The following is a 19,424-nucleotide window of genomic DNA, read 5'->3' on the forward strand; positions in this document are numbered from 1 at the left end:
TCGGTCTCGGGGCTTGTATCGGTATAGGTACGTGCCATTCGCAGTGATGGACGTAATTAGACTTGGACAGACTATTTCATCGAGAAAGAAACTGAATCATCTGAGAACCCTTGCAGTTTCATCGTCATTTTCCCTTCGCGGCCTAAGAAGCTTTCGGGGAGAGGGGGCATTGGAGAAGGCTCGGGGCACGTGCGGTGGGGAACAGGAGACCCTATTTGCAGGCAAGTCACGTCGCACGGGTTCATTCACATACGATCTTATAATGTTTGTTACCAGGATCCAGCGTTTACTTCGCAACCTTCTGGTGCGTACGGTTCCCATTGCGGAAGTATGCGTCGATCGCTGCTCTTTCATCTTCCCGGCCGCTCAATCGCCAACGCCGTGTCCTAAGAACGTTTCATACGCACGCACAGTGACGCATACATTTACAAGGAAGTAGTTCGTTCTTCTTCCTCCCGTAGACGTCGAATTATGACTCTTCATTGAACATTATCATTTATCGTAGTCTAATGTTCTTTACACAATATATTTCGAGGTGTACCTCGCCGGCCTCTGTGTTGGAATGATTAACGTGGTGGTCCTAAGTTACAATCCTGGGTCGTGTGTTTGTCCAATTATTTAGGGATTTTGACGAGACTGTCCTTCAAAAAACTAGACGAGCAAGAGATCGGACTCTTCCAGACGAGACCGAGATCAAAACAGACCTCTGTAAATCGAGACGCAATTTAGTGTCCTTTGGTATGATACTTGAAAATTCTAAAATCAGATAGACATAGCCTACCAATTAGATTTGTACCTAATTATGTGTATGCGACTCATATATCTTGTTTATCGTAATTGCAAAGTTGATTCATTAGTAACAAATATGATCCTGGTGCTTCGATGCGTGTATAACAGTTGTGCTGAAAAGTTCGTAGGCTAACATAGTAAAAAATATTTTTTTGACAGAATTCGATTTTATTATTTAATATAGTTGCCTTTGAGGGCGATACAACGATTATAGCGGTCATACAATTTTTCGATGCCATTTTTATAGTACGATTTCTCTTTAGCCTCAAAATAGGCCTCAGTTTCGGCGATTACCTCTTCATCAGTGCTAAATTTCTTTCCAGCGAGCATTCTTTTAAGGTCTGCAAACAGGAAAAAGTCACTGGAGGACAGATCTGGAGAATATGGTGGATGGGGAAGCAATTCGTAGTCTAATTCATATAATTTTGCCATCGTTTTCATTGATTTGTGACACGGTGCATTGTCTTGATGAAACAGCACTTTTTCTTCTTCAAATGGGGCCGTTTTTTCGTGATTTCATCCTTTAAACGCTCCAACAACGCTATGTAATAATCGCTGTTGATGGTCTGGCCCTTTTTGAGGTAATCGATGAATATAATACCATGCGCATCCCAGAATACTGATGCCATAACCTTGCCAGCCGACTGTTGCGTCTTTCCACGCTTTGAATTCGGTTCATCACGTGCAGTCCACTCGGCTGACTGTCGATTGGACTCTGGAGTGTAGTTATGGAGCCATGTAATTTTCCATTGTAATATATCGACGGAAAAATTCGTGTTTATTACGGTTGAATATCGGTAAACATTGCTCCGAATCATCAAAACGTTGTTGCTTTTGATCGATTGTGAGCACGCGCGGCACCCATTTTGCACACAGCTTTCGCATGTTCAAATATTCATGCACAATATGTCCAACACGTTCCTTTGATATTTTTAAAGTCTCAGCTATCTCGATCAACTTCACTTTACGATCATTTAAAATTATTTTGTGGACTTTTTTGATGTTTTCGTCGGTAACAGCCTCTTTGGGGCGTCCACTGCGTGTATCGTCTTCAATGCTTATTTCGCCTCGTTTAAATTTAGCAAACCACTTCTCAACGGTTGATTTTCCTGGTGCAGAGTCCGAATAATGTTTATCAAGCCAAGCCTTGGCTTCAACAGTATTTTTTTTCTCGAAAAAGCAATGCTTTATTAACACACGAAATTCTTTTTTATCCATTTTTTCACAATAACAAAAGCTGCTTCACTCACAATGCTATATCTCACGAACTAATTATCCGGCAGCTGTGAAATTTATATACGTATCTTTTGAAGGTTAGTACTAAGTAAAAATCACATGGATTTAATTCTAGTAACGCCATCTATGAGTCAGCCTATGAACTTTTCAACCCAAACTGTTACATTCAGATACATTCAGTCTTTTCGAGTGTTCGTAGCAGATTGATGTGTTGGGGAGTCAAATGTACACGTATATCTCGTATATATAATATTCATACATACAAAAAATATGGATGAGTAACCCTTTCGAAGACACTCAAATGTCAACCTCACTTCCACGTAGTACACCCTGGACTGCATTTTGTAGGCTAACGAGGCTCTGATGCCTGGATCTGCAACCAGGATAATCCTCTGTAGGATTGTGTTGTGTCATCCATAGGCTATGTGCTCGTGATTGTCACTCCATCCATCTCATCGTATCACCATTGATCATTCTCTTCGCGATTAGCTAAAAGTAGTAGAAATGCAATGTAAAATATGTCAATCACTCAACAAAAGATTTGTAATATCAAGTTTTTAAAATTTATATATGCACAATAGTGTGTGTGTGTGTGTAATAGTATACGATAGCTGAAACTAAAATAATGAACTGATTGTAAACTACATGGAAAATTTTGGTAATATTTGTGTGTGTGTGATATTAAAGTAAAATCTCCTCTGACCCATTGAAAAATTTGGGTGGGGGCGGCAAGTGGACGTCCCTGGATCGTAGCATCGAAACGAGGCGTCAAACAGATAATCGTTATTAAGAAGGCTTTGCCAGTATCGTGGCGAACATAAAATCAGATTACGACTACAAGAATCCGCCTCCACGAGCGTGTGTTGTTCCTTTCACTTTCCTCAGACCTTTCAACCAAACCTTGATTCGTATTGTCCGTACATGCTAGAAACGGTTCCATTATCCTTGGGGGACAAGACGAAGTGAACGGCGTGGTCTTCTCTTTAATCACGCCATTTATATCTTCTGCGGCTCCTTGATGACCCAGGTTAGAATGCAGTGGCCTCGGTGGTTTCTGTTTCCGTTCTCAAACTGTCCAAGAAACATTAATGGAATTTGGCTTTGTTCGCAGCGGCCTCGTATGTACAGTCCTAAGATATCACAAGACAAATTGTCAAGTTTGTTTCATAATTATTATTCTGGATCGTTTTTTTTAAAATTATAAATATCATACCCTTGATTTCATTTCAGTCTCAGCAATTTCAACAAATAAAGCTTTTTGTCAGGTTCCTGAATGAAAAAACTGCATTCGATGCGTTGTGCTTTACTGATCACGGAAATAACAATACAACTTTTTGATTGGTTCCTATTTTTGTGACATAGGCATTTTCCTGTTTTGAAATTACAAGCCCAGTTTTAAAACTTTCCAATCACACCTCGTACAATATACACATAATAATGACAAACTATTATATTTGTTTGTTTCTTATGTATGGTATTTCCATATATATATCTATATGCACATTTACACACATATCTACATATAAATACATACATCTCACATTTTCCTTTTGCGAGATTTTCCATTGTAGGAAGTTTCTGAAGTCTTCCTGTTGATGGTCCAGCAATAGTCCGCCAACATATTAGGATTCCATTTTCCCTGGTAACGCTTCTCCATCGTAGCGATCTGCTAATGGAATCTCTCCCCATGTTCATCACTAACAGCACCGAGAGACTCTGGGAAGGAGTCCAAGTGGGAGTGTAAGTAGTGCAGCTTAAGAGACATGTGACACCCCATGTTTTTGAAACATTCTACCATGTTCTCCACTATTTCCACATAATTCACCGCTTTCTTGTTTCCAAGGAAATTGACAGTCACATGTTTAAAAGATAACCATGCTGCTTTTTCCATTCATCCAGTAGTGCAGTGAAATGATCTCTCTTCATGACTGTCCTAATTTGTGGGCCGATGAATACACCTTCCTTGAGCATCGCATCTGTCATTTGGGAAAACATTTCTTGAAGACATTCGTAGACTGCACCCTCCCTATCCAGGGCCTTTACGAAAATCTTCATAAGACCGAGTTTTATATGGAGTGGAGGCAGCAGAATCTGTTCCCTATCGTCAGGGGATCATACAATACATTCTTCTTCCCTGGTTCTAGGTTGCTTCCCTTTGGTCAGTTCTTCACAATTTAACGTTTGTTGTTTGCACGGCTGTCCCACTCGCAAATGAAACATGGGAACTTGATGTAGCCTAACTGCATATCTAGGAGGAGAGCGATACAACCTATAGATCGGCACAGAGTTTCCACTTATAAGTAGGGTATTTTAGACATTGTAGAATATGCTTCAGTGTGTTGTATGTCTCTTTCATCTGTGCAGCATGCACTACAGGAATGGAGCTTTTTCATTCCCATTGTGGAGAAGCAGATATTTTAGACTCATCTTTGAGGCATCTATGAAAAGCCTCCATTCCTGTGGGTCGTGTTCAATTCCCAATGCTGCCAGTAACCCATCAAATGTTATTGCAGAAACAAATGTTTCCATCCATTGAAAAAAAAGTCTACGAATGCCTTGTGTCGCTGACGATAAGAGATACTGACATCAGTAGGAATTACATTCCACTCTTTCAGGCGGGAGCCCAAAAGTTCTGCTATGGCCTTGCTAAATTCAAGATCGCGAACAAGGTCGTCAAGTTCTTCCTGTGTGGGACGATGGACTGTAAAATCTTCATATTGTACCTCTGGTTCAGTAGGAGATTCTGCATCTTCTTCGTCAACTGTCCAATGTGCAGGTGACTGAGGTACAGGTAACTCAGGGGCTGTGGGGAACAGGACGAAGTGCAGATGCTAAGTTTGGATACACAATCCTCCTTTTCTTTGTCATCGTCATGCCTTTTACACTTGGTGTAGCACAAAAGTAACAGTCCTCAGCATGATTTTTCGGTTCTCGCCAAACCATGGGCACTGCAAATCACATAGATACTCCCTTCCCATTCAGCCACTCCCTCAGATGCACAGCTCAGGTATTACAGCAGAAATGAGGAGCCCATGCTTTGTCCTGGTCACCCACCTTACAACCAAAATACACGTCATAAGCCTTGCAGACAACAGGTGTGAGCTTCCTTTTCTGTGCGGTAAATACGAACTCTCCACAAATGTAGCAAAAGTTGTCACTTTTGTTCACAAATTAGCGTGGCATATTATTGCAAAACTTCTCACTGGCTCACAGGAAATAACACACACCTAATCTGAAACAAAATTCGAAGTTAGTTCTCAATATAAAAATTTTCCAAGTTAGGTCTAGGTATAAGATGAACTAACCTAACCGAACGTGGTATCTCAGAAACCAGAACCAATGAGAGATTTTTATTGGTAATTTTAAAATCAGCATACCGAATTTAGGTAAAAGACGTTACTTTCATTTAGGAACCAAATCCATTGTTGTCCAGTGGACTGATAAATACAAATGAGATTGGTACAGCTCCTCACAGAAACGTGATAACATCGACGTAAATCTGTCTTTTTTGAGGACGCATTACTGTTTTTTAGGCGGGATGCCTTGCTTGCCTCCCGTCCCATCCTCCGGAACAATTCTGCGAACTTCCATGGTAGGTTTCACAAAAGATAACCTTACCAATGTTTGCTTCCCGGAGATGATATTTTTAATATTTCACATCATTCTCGCGCGTTGGTACGGCAGCCATTCTTTTTAAAAAAAAACATTGGGTGGACTTGAGTTACAAGTTCGAAAAAAAATCTCGTAAATCCTCCCTTTATTAATGCACACCAAGAAGATATCCTTACTTTATTTTATAAAAAATTGTTTTTTACTGATTTCAATTTTCAATAAGCAACACTAATCAATAATAATAATAACATGATAGCTTATTATTGGGTGGGCTCCGGCCCCATGAGCCCATATAAATTGGCGCACTGCGCGCGTAAGTATATGCATTCTGTATCGTAAATAGTTTTCTTCATTATTTAGCTATATAGAATGTTTTTCAGATGTGTTCATTAGGTACTGATCCACCATCATGTTTGAAGTTCTTGTCTAGAAGCAGTGGCGGTCGAACGTGTAAGTCACGGGTTGGCAAGACCTTTTAACAGTAACGGGCCAGCTTGGTGGTCGAGCGGGTTGAGTGGTCGACTTTCGATCTAGCCATAATGTTAGAGTTGCTGCCTGGACATGAGTGTTTTTTGTGTGTCCCTTCATTAATTTCATCTAATCATCACTCATCCTAATTGTCGCCATTATCTGAAAAGAGGAAGAAAAGCAACGTAAAATATCAAAATACAAATATTCTAACAAAGATAGGGGTAATCGTCGGAAGGTGAGAGAGAGAGGAGATAAAGCCTCTTATTGGCATACTTTCCAAGAATAGAATAGAATTGCCTTTATTGAGAGAGCATATTTTGGCTCGCGGCCCGCGGGCCACTGTTACAACAAACCCTTGTCAAATGCATATTACAATTAACATTGTATACATAACATTTTCTGAAAATAACTGTTACAGCAGAAAAAATAAAATATAGAAAAATAAAACAAATATACTTGTAATATAAACAATGTACTGATTTATTTATTTATTTACCTTCAACAGAGAGAAGTTTCTAATTACAGAAGGTAGTATTATAATATTACATTTACAACCTGTACGCACATACACACCCTCCCTCAACTTCTCTTCCTCCTGCCTCCTTTACACACGCATACATTTACATAGACATATAATACATACATGCATATATCTTGGTGGCAAAACAAGTTTTTTACTTAACTCAACTGTAACAACAAAAATTATCAGATATTTTACCCATTTCACTTGAATCACACAATACACGTATCACAAACACTGGTACAAATATAATTAGAACAGACTTCAATATGAAAAATCCAATCCTCGTAATAAATCAATTATTTAAGAATAACACCCGTTTTTCCATATTCATGATACAGAGTTAAATCTAAAACCACAATTAGCCTAGATTACAAAATTTAAAATAAAACCAATACCTCATTCCTGTTCATTACAGCAAAGAAAAAGCCAGGCACTATTCTAGGGATGGCAGATGTTTCTTAATTTGCGTATTGTGTTTGTGTGTTGTTGAGGTCAGTGGAGGAGGTTACAGCATTTGAATTCTCTGTGTAACTTGGGTGAGAATTTGAGGCATACGCGCGTCACCGCTTGACGCATTTTTCTTCATTCTATGAAGTGTTGAGAAAAAGGGTAAAACCGTAAAGAAGACACGAGAAAGACGACCTGCCCCGTCGTGTACCGGGAATGACAAATTGCCCATCGGCAGGAGTCTCGTTTTCGCTGATCTCCCTGGAAGGACTACACCTGGGCACAGACCGATAATGAATGGCGGTTTATTTAATTAGCACTGGAACTGGTTCGCCAGCGAGGGCTTTTGTGAATGGAGGCGGCGGAACTTGTTCTTTTTTTACTGGGGCACTGAACCGGGGTAGACTCCCCATTACGAATGTACCGCAGGTGTGTGTACTTGTAATTGTGATAAGGTAATAAACACGCGCGAGGCAGGTAGGTTTGTCAGCTGGGATGGTGTTAGACGGACCGTGAAATTGTATCCCGGAGTGTGGGATGAAATATAATACTTCTGTATCACTTTCAAGTTTCCTGTCTTTTTCATCTTTTATTATTTCTTGCATTCACAGAAAACATGAACTTAGCTGTAAACATGCGTCCATGGTAATACACTGTGAACAGCGTCGTATAATGTTTTAGGGGGGGTCAGACTTACGTAGGGTGCTCAGATACACACACATACATCATGGGCGTCGGGAGAAGGGGTAGAACCTGCCATGTCGAACCCCCCTGGAAATTATCATCGTTAATTTCAAGAAACAAAAAAGCAGAAAGCTTGTTATTTTTGTTATTAATACATTTCAGTTAGTTTAGTGGTCGAGTCGAACTCCGTGACCGAGTGCTTTGCACATCGCCCTACGACGCTACGGGTCCACCGTTCGAATCTAAGCTTGGACATGAGTGTTCTTTGTGAGTGTCCCTTCACCAATTTCATCGTCACTCATCCGCATATAGTCGTTTAGGCAGAAGTAGCCCAAAAACGACGCTAAATGATAAAAATGAAATCAATTTTTCGAACAGAATGACCCAAATACAAACTGCGCTGGATCGAAAGGAAATGAATGCAAAATGCAGAAACCACGTTATGTTTTCATATTCGATTCAGTAGTTGGTTACCGAACGGAATTTGTAGGAAAATCACGAGTCCGTCATACGGGTTCGATTCCTACCAGCGGCAGAAATAAATTTAGTCACTTGAAGACGAGAGAAGAGATGCTCTCTCGAAACGTAGTGATAAATTACATAGCAGGTAAGAAGATAAACAATTGATGATGTCGAATTAACAGTGCATGTTAATAATAATAAAGAACCTTCGTTTTTCGTCGCTATGAACCCACGGAAAACTACTTTTTTGTAATCCTGTAGGTATGTAACCACACAGAACATGACATTAACTTTGCAATTTTGATAAACAACACGTAAAGCTCAATTAATCTGTCAGGAACGTATCGCAATGTCTGAAAAGTTTGCACAATAAAGCACTCTTGGTACAATATTAGAAATTACCGTAATATTTACATTATACCGCTAAAATTTCGCAGTCTGCCTGTAAATTTACTAAAACGAGTCGCAACCGTTTTTAATTTAAATTTGAATCATTTATTGTGCCTAAAGATAGATAATCATCATAAACTGCTGTGACAGTGCATCATAAATATATTTTTTACAAACTATACCAGTGCTTCTCAAAACCGGCTCCTTGGAATCAATTATACTGGGCACGAGAAGTTCTTCTGAAATTTAGTTCGCGCAGAAATTTTCATTATCAAATATTTTGTAGTGAAAACATTCTGATTGATTAGAATTTTCCATTTGCGAATTCCTTATCAGCACTTACCAAATGAATTTAATAATGTTCGCCTGAGGAAACTACATGAATTCATTAGATCTAGTGGTTGACATCTAATTCACACCTAATTTTATATTTGCCTTAGACATAATCGAATTATTACTCTTTGTGAGTATGTATGCCATAATGTATTTACTATTATTCAATTTCAAGTGTATATATACGTTAATGTATAAAGTTTAAGAATATTAGAAAAGTATTTACGAGTAAAAATCAGGGCATCGACCTTTTTTTCTTTTTAAAGAACTGACCGGACCATGGTCTCACAAAGGTTAAGAACCACTAAACTAGACCATCAAAATTACATTAATAGATTAACTATGTAATGGTCGTTAATACTTTTAAAACGGTTACGGCCTTTTCTTTTACGGTATAGTTGGATGGCAGTAGAAACCAACGGTCTTAAACCGTCATTCCTCCAGTCATAAAACATAAAGCATAAACATAAAAAAGGGTATATGCAAAGGTATAATCTACACAGTTGCAAACGTGCCGCAAATAAGAGTTGGTGCGGCTGCGAATTTGACAAGCGTGTTGTAGATTAAGGCAGGATAAACTTTACCAGATGACATTCTGGCTCTACCACTTTTCAGCCCTCAAAAGGCAACATAAACCTTGTCCAAATCTCGTTTTTTAAAGGACCTATCAGCTCTTGCTCAACGTGAGGAGGCCTGCGGAAATGTTAGCAATTATGCTACTTGCCTATTAGTAAAAAGAAGTGGTGATTAGTTTGCATATCCCTCGCAAGGGCTGTCACAAAAAAGGAAGAAGGAACAACTTCTCTGGAACAACTTCTGGAGGACCAAGAAGCCATCGAACCACTTTCCGGTTGGTTCCGTGTTCTATGACGTTCCTCTCGGGAGGGTATTCCCATGCATGGCAACAAAAAAGTTCTGCAAGAAGACCACTCAATTACTCGGATGTTTTGATGTTTCCGAGGACCACCCTTGAGACGCGCTCTTTTTCTCCACCCTGTGACTTTCTGGAATGCTCAATGAGACAGATCTCTCGTTCCGATGAGCAGGAGGACCGTGTAATGGTTGCGCTTTAGCAGTCAGGGTTGCAATCCGATGACCGTCGAGCATTTATTTGCCTGAACGTTAGTGATGAGGGATAATGTTTCTTTAGTATCGTGCAGTCTTATTCCTTAGCTATTGTCTAGTTTAACAGGATTCTAAACCGGACTTTGATACATAGTCCAAGATGGGACTATCTCACTATACGACACGTGGTTCTAGGCTATTGAGGAAGAGAGAAGATTTAGCCAACGTAAACACAGTGTAAAATGAGGCAATTTTGCAATGCCAACGGCAAGTTACAAACTTCTAAGAAACCAGGTTACTAACACCAAAATCGCCATCTTTTTGTAAAAATGAGTATAAATATATTCACAATTTCTCATCGATTTTTCTTCTGTATTTTAGTCCGGCGGCTTCAGGCTTCGCAGGTAGCCTAGAATATACGCTCCTGACAGGCGTAACTTATTAGCCAAATGCAATTCAGTTGCAAGACATCAGGTGTCAAAACAATTTTGTGTGAGAAATCTATATTTCTGCACTTTTTTGGGACTACACACTATGGAATTAAATGAATACAACCTATTTTTTTTTTTTAAATATAGACGGGTTGAGCGTAGTGCTGATCACATCATCTCCAACAATGGCCGAAATCGAGAATGTGTGGGGTCCTACCTCTACATTCCTCTATGTGCCTTCACTAGGCAATGTGCGCAAGGAACTTTATATTTACCCTCTTCTTTTCTAATCACGACGCTAAGCATATATAAAGACGAAATTAAATTGATGAAGTGACACACAGAACAGAGTCGAACTCAGGGCTTTCAGTGATAACATTTTGAGTTGACCATAACTTCTTGGAGGCGGTATATGTAGGAGAGGTGGTTTAACTTAGTACAGTTGTTCTCGCCATTCGTGATCTGTGATTCATTTATATTATATTTTTACTCTGCCCAACGTGTGTTAGGTACCAACATGGTGACTGACCGTGATGTTGCAAGAGCCCTTCGAAAGGGCAAGCAAATCATGTCAGTGAGTTTATTCCAGCCTTTAAAGGACCAATTCTCTTCCACTCACTATTTTGTTTGTTTAAGTTTATTTTTATGCACAGACAGGCTAATCGAGGTTGGACTTTGTTTAAAGAGGGACCGGAACCACTATGTCCCTCCACTGTGCTTACCATTTTAGATATCTACTCCATCCCTTTCCCTAGGCTTTTCCCTTTTTTCCCCATTCCTTCCTGAATAATCTTGCTTTATTCGTTTGCTTTCTTTTTGTTTCGTTTTCATTTTTCCATGTTTTATTTACACTTTCTTTAAAAAAAATATAGTAATTTGCTTTTATTCATTTTTGATGACCTTGCTTTCTTATATTCTATTTTTAAAATTTTATACGCAAAAGATTTATTGATTTTCTTTATTGCCTTGTAATCTAGGGGTCCCGGGTTCGACTCCCGGTGGAGGCACATAGTGGTTCGGATCCCACTTCAAACTGTAGGTCCAGTCCCGATTAGCCTTACTGTGCATAAAGAGGACTTAAAACACCAAATCAATCAATGTAATGCTTTATTTTACTTCGCTTTTGTGCCACTTTTGGCTAATTTGCGAAGATAGCGATGAGTGATGATATGATGAAATTGATGAAAGATCACTCACGAACATCCTTGCACAGGCCAGGATTCGAACCCGGGACCCCTGGCGTCGTAGCGCGATGTGATAACTACTCTGCCACGGGGGTTATACGCAAGAGAGAATATTGCAAGAAAGAAATGAACAATCGGTATGGATCCGGATTGAATCATACATTCCGAGAAGGAATTAATTGAAAATTCTTACTTTTATTGTATTTTAGTTTCATTTTTAGAATTTTCTTTTTAAAAGCCATTTGTTTTCGTGTTTTATGTGGTGCTTACCTCGTGAAAGGACACTTTCGGTTGTGTGCGTGCGTGTGTTATGGGAATGAGGCAAACTCGTCTTCGACCATTAATTTACATTTTGCACAGTTCCAACGTATGTAAATTAACAGAAACCGATCAAAATCGATATGCGAATGGTTAAAATTCCTAATTAAGCTTAATTGCAGTTTAATGTATTCTAACTAACATTCAAGGATTGCTATGAAGCAACTATTAGTATGCTATTATGCTGCGAACTCGAGTTTGTTATTAGTGTTGTGAAGGAGCACCACAACATGTTTATCAGAACATCCGCATCTACATAGTCATTTAGCATCCAAAGAACAGGAAGTGAAGGTGTAAAGTGAGTGATTATCCACATGAGGATAGCAACACTGGCGCTAACAGACCGGACCGCACACGAAGCCGTCTCGGTACACGGCTCACCTCTGCGATTACACCCAATAGCTTTTCTCTGTGCTTCATTGTTTGGAAACTGCTGCTTTGTTAGTTACTCTCCAGATGTCACTTCTGTCGGTTATTGGAGCACGAGTCTTTTCAGTTGTACCACGTGCCTTTTTGCTTGTAAAAATCTATTCACTGTACGTGTGTGATCATGGACGTCCGCAGGATTTTTTCCAGGGAGGGGCAAGGAAGGTATTTGTTTTCCAGGGGGGGCAAACAAGGTAAATTTTCACCAATAATAGTGTTGTTCCCTCAAAAAACATTGCTTAAATTTCAATTTATCATATTCATGCAATAATTAAGACATATAATTGTGGCTGAAATGAAATTATATGTGACAAATATATAATTTTTGGTTGACTTTCATTTTCCAGGGGGGGGCCACGGCCCCACCTTGCCCCCCCTTCCGGACGCCCATGTGTGTGATGTCTGTTTGAGAGGAGTGTAGAAGTAAATTTTTACCAAATGGTCAAATGGCCATAAATTGGAACCCAGTCGGAAATTTAAGGGGCTTATTAGAGAAAATTTTGTGTTAGGCAGCTTTCAGACCGAAGCTTTCAACAAGCGATACGAGACACGTCGCTTGGGAACGAGCCAATCAACAGAAATGTTTCACACCGTAGCCACATGACAGGCTGCAAATCAATATACTGTATATGGAATCAATCTAACAAAGGCTAGCAAGTGTGCCATATTTGTGCAGTCTGTACTCTCGTCTAGCTGTACAGCAAAGTATTTTGTTTGTTTACTTAAGTTTACTGATGAGTTGGTCCTCTAAAACAGTGGAGATTCTGCGGGACACATTGTCGTTGGAGAAGGTAGAGATTTCGAACGAGTATTTTATTTCAAAACACATGAAACAAAGATAAAAGTGTCAGTGACAAAATCAGCCTTATTTTCCTGTCTAGTGTTGTTAAAGCTATGATGTCTGCTCTACACACCTGCGGCAAAAATGTTGTCGTGTGGGTATTCTCGACATTTCTCTTCCGAGCTTATCGCATACCCCTTTCAAGTCGTTCATGTACCCCTGCGATACGCGTATCACAGTTTGAGAACCACTGTTCCACTGTATTGTTTTGTTGTTGTTTTCCTACTGTTAAAGTTTCAGTATAAAATGGTCATTCAGTACTGTATCTGAAGCTTGAGGCAAATAAATCAATAGATTAGATGCCCCACTAAACGTCAAACTAGGTAGCAAACTGGAAATGGTCATTTCCAACAAGCTGTTCAACTGTTTTTGCCATCCAGATTCCGTTCTGTTTCGCTACTAGCTTTCTGTACACGACATTAGAAACCCCCAATCAGAACCAACTTTGAATCGCGTTGTTTAGGCAGTGGTGGTCAGACTACATTCTCTTGTTTGTTTTGATTTTATTTTTGTTATTTAGCGTCGCTTTACTGCGTTCTGAGTCAGAATGCTAGAATGCTGGCATGTGTCCCTTAATCAATTTCATCACCTTATCACTCATCCTCATCGTCGCAATTAGCCAAAAGTGGCAGAAAAGCGACGCTGAATACAAACATTAAATCAAATCGTCAAAAATGCTCTCTGTGTTTACCTACATTTCATTAACTTTCAAGAAAAAATCCCTTTTTTCCCTCCACTTTAAATTACTTCTACATGCCGAGGAAAATTTCCCTCCCAAGTACCATTACCATCACTGCTCCTGATGAAGTTCCACGAACACGTGTCTTCCATAACAACCAATTCGCATCCTTCCATCCGGGAGCATAAAGAGGCATGAATGACGGGGGTGCAGGTGTTGAATGGAGCGAGCAACTCGTGAAGGCCACGAAGAAGGGTCCTCGAACCTCATCCGCGGTTCCGTTCACCTCCTCTCGACGTCCATTCATTGCCCGCAGATCGGTTACGCCCACATAGCCTTCCCCGTGTACTGCAAGGGGCAAAAGCTCTCCTCTCGATCGTGGGAACAAATGGACCTGTTTACACAAAACTGTCCGTTCTCGCCAGTCAACTGTTCATGTAACTCTACCTAACTGCATGACTTTTGAATGATTGCTGGCCATTAACAAATCTGGGAAGATATTCTGAAGTTGATCTAATTGTCGTGCAGGGTCTGGTGGTAACGCTGTCGTCTTGTAATCAAACGGTCCTGGGTTGGATCACCGGAGGAAGCGCGTGGACATTACCCAAAACCGAAAAGCAAACCACACGAAGATAATTCACGTGAATGTTCAAGACGGAATGCTAAGCAGATGTAATTTTCCAGATTTTGGAATATCACAACGATTTTTCGCAAGATAAAAATTGGAAAATTACTTGACTTTGGTGTCGGCCAAATGTCCAGCCGACCTTAAGGAAGATTTTTGACCGAAGCGACAAGCGACACAGAGGTTTCTCTGAAATTACTTATAAAACCAAGGAGATATTGAAGTCTCGAATACTGGAGGATATAGAATATAGAATTCAAACTTCGTAGCTCTCTTTTCAAAGATTCAAAACCCCTTTCCCTAGGAGTTTCCTTTCGGTAATTCCAGGGATCTCATCTAACGTAACGAAAGCGCTAAAGTACAGCGCCTTGAATAACGTAGTGTGGAAAACGACCCAAGAAACTGGTTCCCCGAGACGATGACAAGTAGATGGCAGTGCGATCGACACAGCTGCTAATTTTGTTATGAAAGTAATGCGGCTTAGTTAGTTTTTGGAATATATTGTGTAGATTTGTTTCTCTAGAAAGGCGGTAAGTGAATTGATGGAAACAGTTATATTTGTGGAGTGATTTGCAGTCAAGAAATGGCATTAATTTGGAAAGAAAAGTAAAATAAAATTAATAAATAAATAGCATGCGTGCGTAACACAAGAAGAAAGAAACATCGCAATGTGATTCCGGACGTCAGGTCTTGGACTGTGTATTACAGTTTATTTTTCTATGTTATTAGAATATAAATAGTATCCTGAGAGATATTTCATACCGAGGCAACAAACCACAAATGTCGCTTGAAAGCATGCAGTCGGAAATCAATACAGCCTTTCGAACCGTAGGGACAAAAGCTCTGACTCCACCGTTTCCTCAAGGAGATTTTACACCAAAGCGACAAACGATACGAGGATGTCACACCAAAGCGACACGGGTCATTCGGTCCAAGGCAACTTTCATACCGAAGTGACACATGTTGCTTGGGAAGGAGCCAATCAAGAGCAACATTTCACATCGTAGCGGCATGACGGGAAGCACAGGCCAGCGTTCGGTTGGTGAAAACCTCAAGCGATAAGTGTCGCGTGCCGCTTGTCGCTTTGGTGCGCAATCTCACTAAAGCAAGACACTCATTGCATCGCGTATGCGCGAACAACAAACCACGGCAACATGTTGCAAGCTATTGAGGAAATGGCCCAGTTTGAACGACGCAGAAGCGACAAAGCGACACGTGTGGCTTATCGTGTCGCCTAGATCTGTTGTTGTAATGTGCGATTTATCGTGTCGCCTATCTGTTGTTCGCAAGCAACGCTTGCTAATAGACTGAAGGCACCATGTCGCTTGTCACTTAGTTGGGACCCTCATGTGCAATGAATGCTATTTTACAATCTGGAAGTGTGTGTCACTAGTGTGACAGTGTGAACATCCCGTGTCGCTTGTCCCATTGGTTTGAAAGTTGCCTTACATTCATGTCGATGGCACTAAGAAAGTTTTGTGGGGTTCCCCTTGTTGTTTCATGCAATCATCATTATCATCATCGCCGCGATTAGTTTAAATCAGAAGAAAAGAGACAGTAAATATCAAAAATACAAATGCTTCAGTGTGTATATCTTTAAAAGAAATGATGATGATGATAATAATAATGAACCTAATTCATACACAAACATTAGTTGCCAAGAGCATTCCACGCGTATTTTTTCTCCCGTATTATTAACGAAAGTATGACGATAACAGGACGTGGTCGACTGTCTAGAATGTTCGTTAATACCTTCGCGACCACTGTATCATATCATAGCAATTATCACATTCATAGAAATGCTTCATGTAAAAGAATCAGACGTTGCAGCGAAAACTCCATTTACTTCCATTATAAGCAGACGAATGCCTAGCACGTGTACCGACACCAGCGCCTCTAGCGGTATCATTTTCGGGTGGAACCAGCCTGAGAGCGCAGAAGCATGCCGTTTTCCACACTACGTTATTCTAGGCGCTGTAGCTAAAGCAAACAAAAATCTCAAGACGCACAGATGTTCAGCATTTGGGTTTTCCCCCAAAGCTCTGAAGAAGGTATGTTTGTTATACTCGGTCACTGTCATAATTGAATGAATCGGAAAGCAGCATTCAATTATCTTACTTCATTTAATATTAATTTCTCATGGATACACTAACTAACTAACTCTCTAGCCTTCTTAAACCCGAAGGTTCATGGCTGCAGCAACACAGGCCTTCCATCTGTCCCTATCTTGAGCAAGATCTATATACTCTTTTCCATCCCTACCGATTTGCTTTAGGTCCATCTCAACGTTGTCCCTCCATCTTCGTCTTGGCCTTCCTACAGGTCTCTTACCATTAGGTTTCCCAACAAGAATCCTGTAAACTCCTCTTTCCTCTCCCATTCGTGCCACATGGCCTGCCCACCTAAGTCTTCTTGATTTAATTATTCTAATAATATCTGGACATGCATACAAATTATGTAGTTCTAAATTATGTAACCTTCTCCACTCACCTGTCTCCTCATCCCTTTTAGGTCCAAAGATTTTCCTAAGGATCTTATTTTCAAATACTCTCAATTTATGTTCCTCTTTCAATGTAAGGGACCAAGTTTCACACCCATATAATACTACAGGCAAAATTACTGTTTTGTATATTTTAACTTTTAGTTTCTTAGATATTAAACGAGAAGACAAAAGTTTATGAAGAGAGAAATAACATGCATTTCCTGAATTAAGCCTACTTTTTATTTCCTCTTTAATATAATTTTCATTTGTTAATATTACTCCTAAGTATTTGAATTTGGAAACCGGTTCAAACGAGTTGTTATCAATAATATGTGTATCATGGATACACACAGAACCAAATACGTATCAGTTGGCACAAGAACACATACGTTTTTGACTCCACTAACACATCAAAGTGCATCAAATCCAGGTGATGCATTGAAGTGTATAAAAGTAATGTTGCGCCAGGAAAAATGTCGTACTCATCTGTTGTTGCTTTTGATTATCAATTGGGTAATCAGCTACCAGGGCTTTTCATTGAAACTTTAATTGTTAACACGTATTTTACGTGATCTATTCACACCTAGAGTGAAGTAAGAGGTTTTCCAATGCATTCAATTTCCTTCGCTTGAGAAATATGATTTCTGTCCGTAAGCGAAAAGCGTGTTCCTAACTACAGAACTAACTCACAGTGCGGAGGGAAGGGTTTTCCTGGTGTGCACCATGGTGGAAATCACAGAATCAGGGTCCATTGGTACAAATCGTAACATCATTCCAGCTGACTTCTAGCATTCGCGTTTCTGATCAGTAGCGTGTCCAGAAATTTCCACTACAGCAATTTAAAAGTGAACTCAAATCCCTACTGAGGTGTCAATTCCAATTCCACAACAGCCATTCAAAATTGAAATCCCTACTGAAGTGTCAATTCCAATTCCCCCAAAGCCATTCAAAATTGAACTCAAATCCCTACTGAAGTGTCAATTCCAATTCCACCACAGCCATTCAAAATTGAACTAAAATCCCTACTGAGGTATCGATTCCAATTCCACCACAGCTAATTTCAAACTTGAACCGGTTTCGGTTTCGATATCTCTGCCAGAAGTTGCAGATCTTCAGCAACCATCGTCCTCTCCGTGAAGCCGAAAGGCTGCGCGCGGAAGAAAAATCGCGGTGTCACTCGCCAAACAGCGTCCATTCATCATGGAGACTCCATTCCTGTCGAATGTCCCCAAGACGTGACGGCGTCGTTGACAAGGAAATAAACGAAGCCTTTCTCGCCTTCCCACGCTGAGAAGCATCGGGTTCTTGAGACGAATCGCACTTAATGAGACAAGTTAAGTCATCAGGTCAGCTGACAGGGACAAGAGGCTGTCTTTTTGTCTCTTCCCAGCTGACAACGTCTGCTTAGAAACCTTGGAGCTGCGTTTTCGGCCCTCACGCTTATTCTATTTCAGCATTAATGACTTTAGAATTGTATTGCTGTACGTGCTTTTTATCATTATTATTTAGCAAGGTTACGGCCTGGGTATGGTTGTTCTTTGCGAGTGTTCCTTCATCATATCACCATATCATCACTCATCCTCATCTCGCGATTTGCCAAAAATGGCAGAAAAGCGAAGTAATATCAATCAAACCCGGCGGGAGGGTAGTGGAGTGTGAGATTTTTTTCCGTCAATGTCTCTGTGTAGAAAAATGGCTTTAGGGCCCACCAGTGAGTAACCTTTGGATGATGAAGGCGGTCGGAGCGTGATGCTGATCACATCACCTTCATTTTTTTTTTTTTCTCAAGTTGAAAAACACGTATGGATCGTGTCACTGAAATTACGCGTAGTTGCGTGAATTGCTGTTTCGAAATTATGCTAAAGGCCTCCCCGATGGCGCAGTGGTAGCGTCGTCGCCTTGTAATCAAGGGGTCCCGGGTTCGATACCCGGTGGAGGCACAAGTGGTTCGGATCCCACTTTAAACTGTAGGTCCAGTCCCGATTAGCCTTACTGTGCATAAAGTGGACTTAAAGCAACAAATCAATCAATCAATCGAAATTATGGTAAGTCGTCATTTTTCTTCTTTCCAGATCAATGGTCTTTCGAAACAATGGCGAGGGTGGACAGCGGCCATGAGACGCTGTTTTCTGACGACTCGCCTACCCCGACGTGCGAGTCAAGAGGAGATGACCTTTACACCCCAACGTCGAGCGGCATGGGCAGCGCCGCTAGCGACCACAGGACCAAGCTCTACGGTGGCTCTGGGGAGGATGCGGGGCTGAACAGGCCGGCCCCTCCGAAGATAACGCCTTTTAGCGGAGTGCTGAGTAAGGTAAGTCGTGTGCATGCGATTCTGAAATTTCTGCTCGATTGGGGTTGATTTACTTTGTAGGACATTTGCGTGTATCTATCAGTCGGCAGACGAGTCCACAATCAGTCCCAGA

The 19,424-nt window shown here is 40.5% G+C and overlaps 1 protein-coding gene across 1 annotated transcript in view; it reads left to right on the forward strand.

Annotated features, from left to right (window-relative positions):
* LOC145985769 (NEDD4-binding protein 3-A-like) overlaps positions 1–19,424 on the forward strand; it is a 187,554-nt gene that overhangs the window by 64,377 nt on the left and 103,753 nt on the right. The window contains exon 3 of the mRNA XM_083119850.1: positions 19,071–19,312. Within this exon, the coding sequence (XP_082975976.1) occupies positions 19,091–19,312 (222 nt within the window). The 5' untranslated portion in view covers positions 19,071–19,090. The remainder of the gene's footprint in view (positions 1–19,070; positions 19,313–19,424) is intronic.

Source organism: Lepisma saccharinum, chromosome 1, assembly GCF_977018435.1.
Source record: "Lepisma saccharinum chromosome 1, izLepSacc3.1, whole genome shotgun sequence".
NCBI lineage: Eukaryota > Metazoa > Arthropoda > Insecta > Zygentoma > Lepismatidae > Lepisma > Lepisma saccharinum.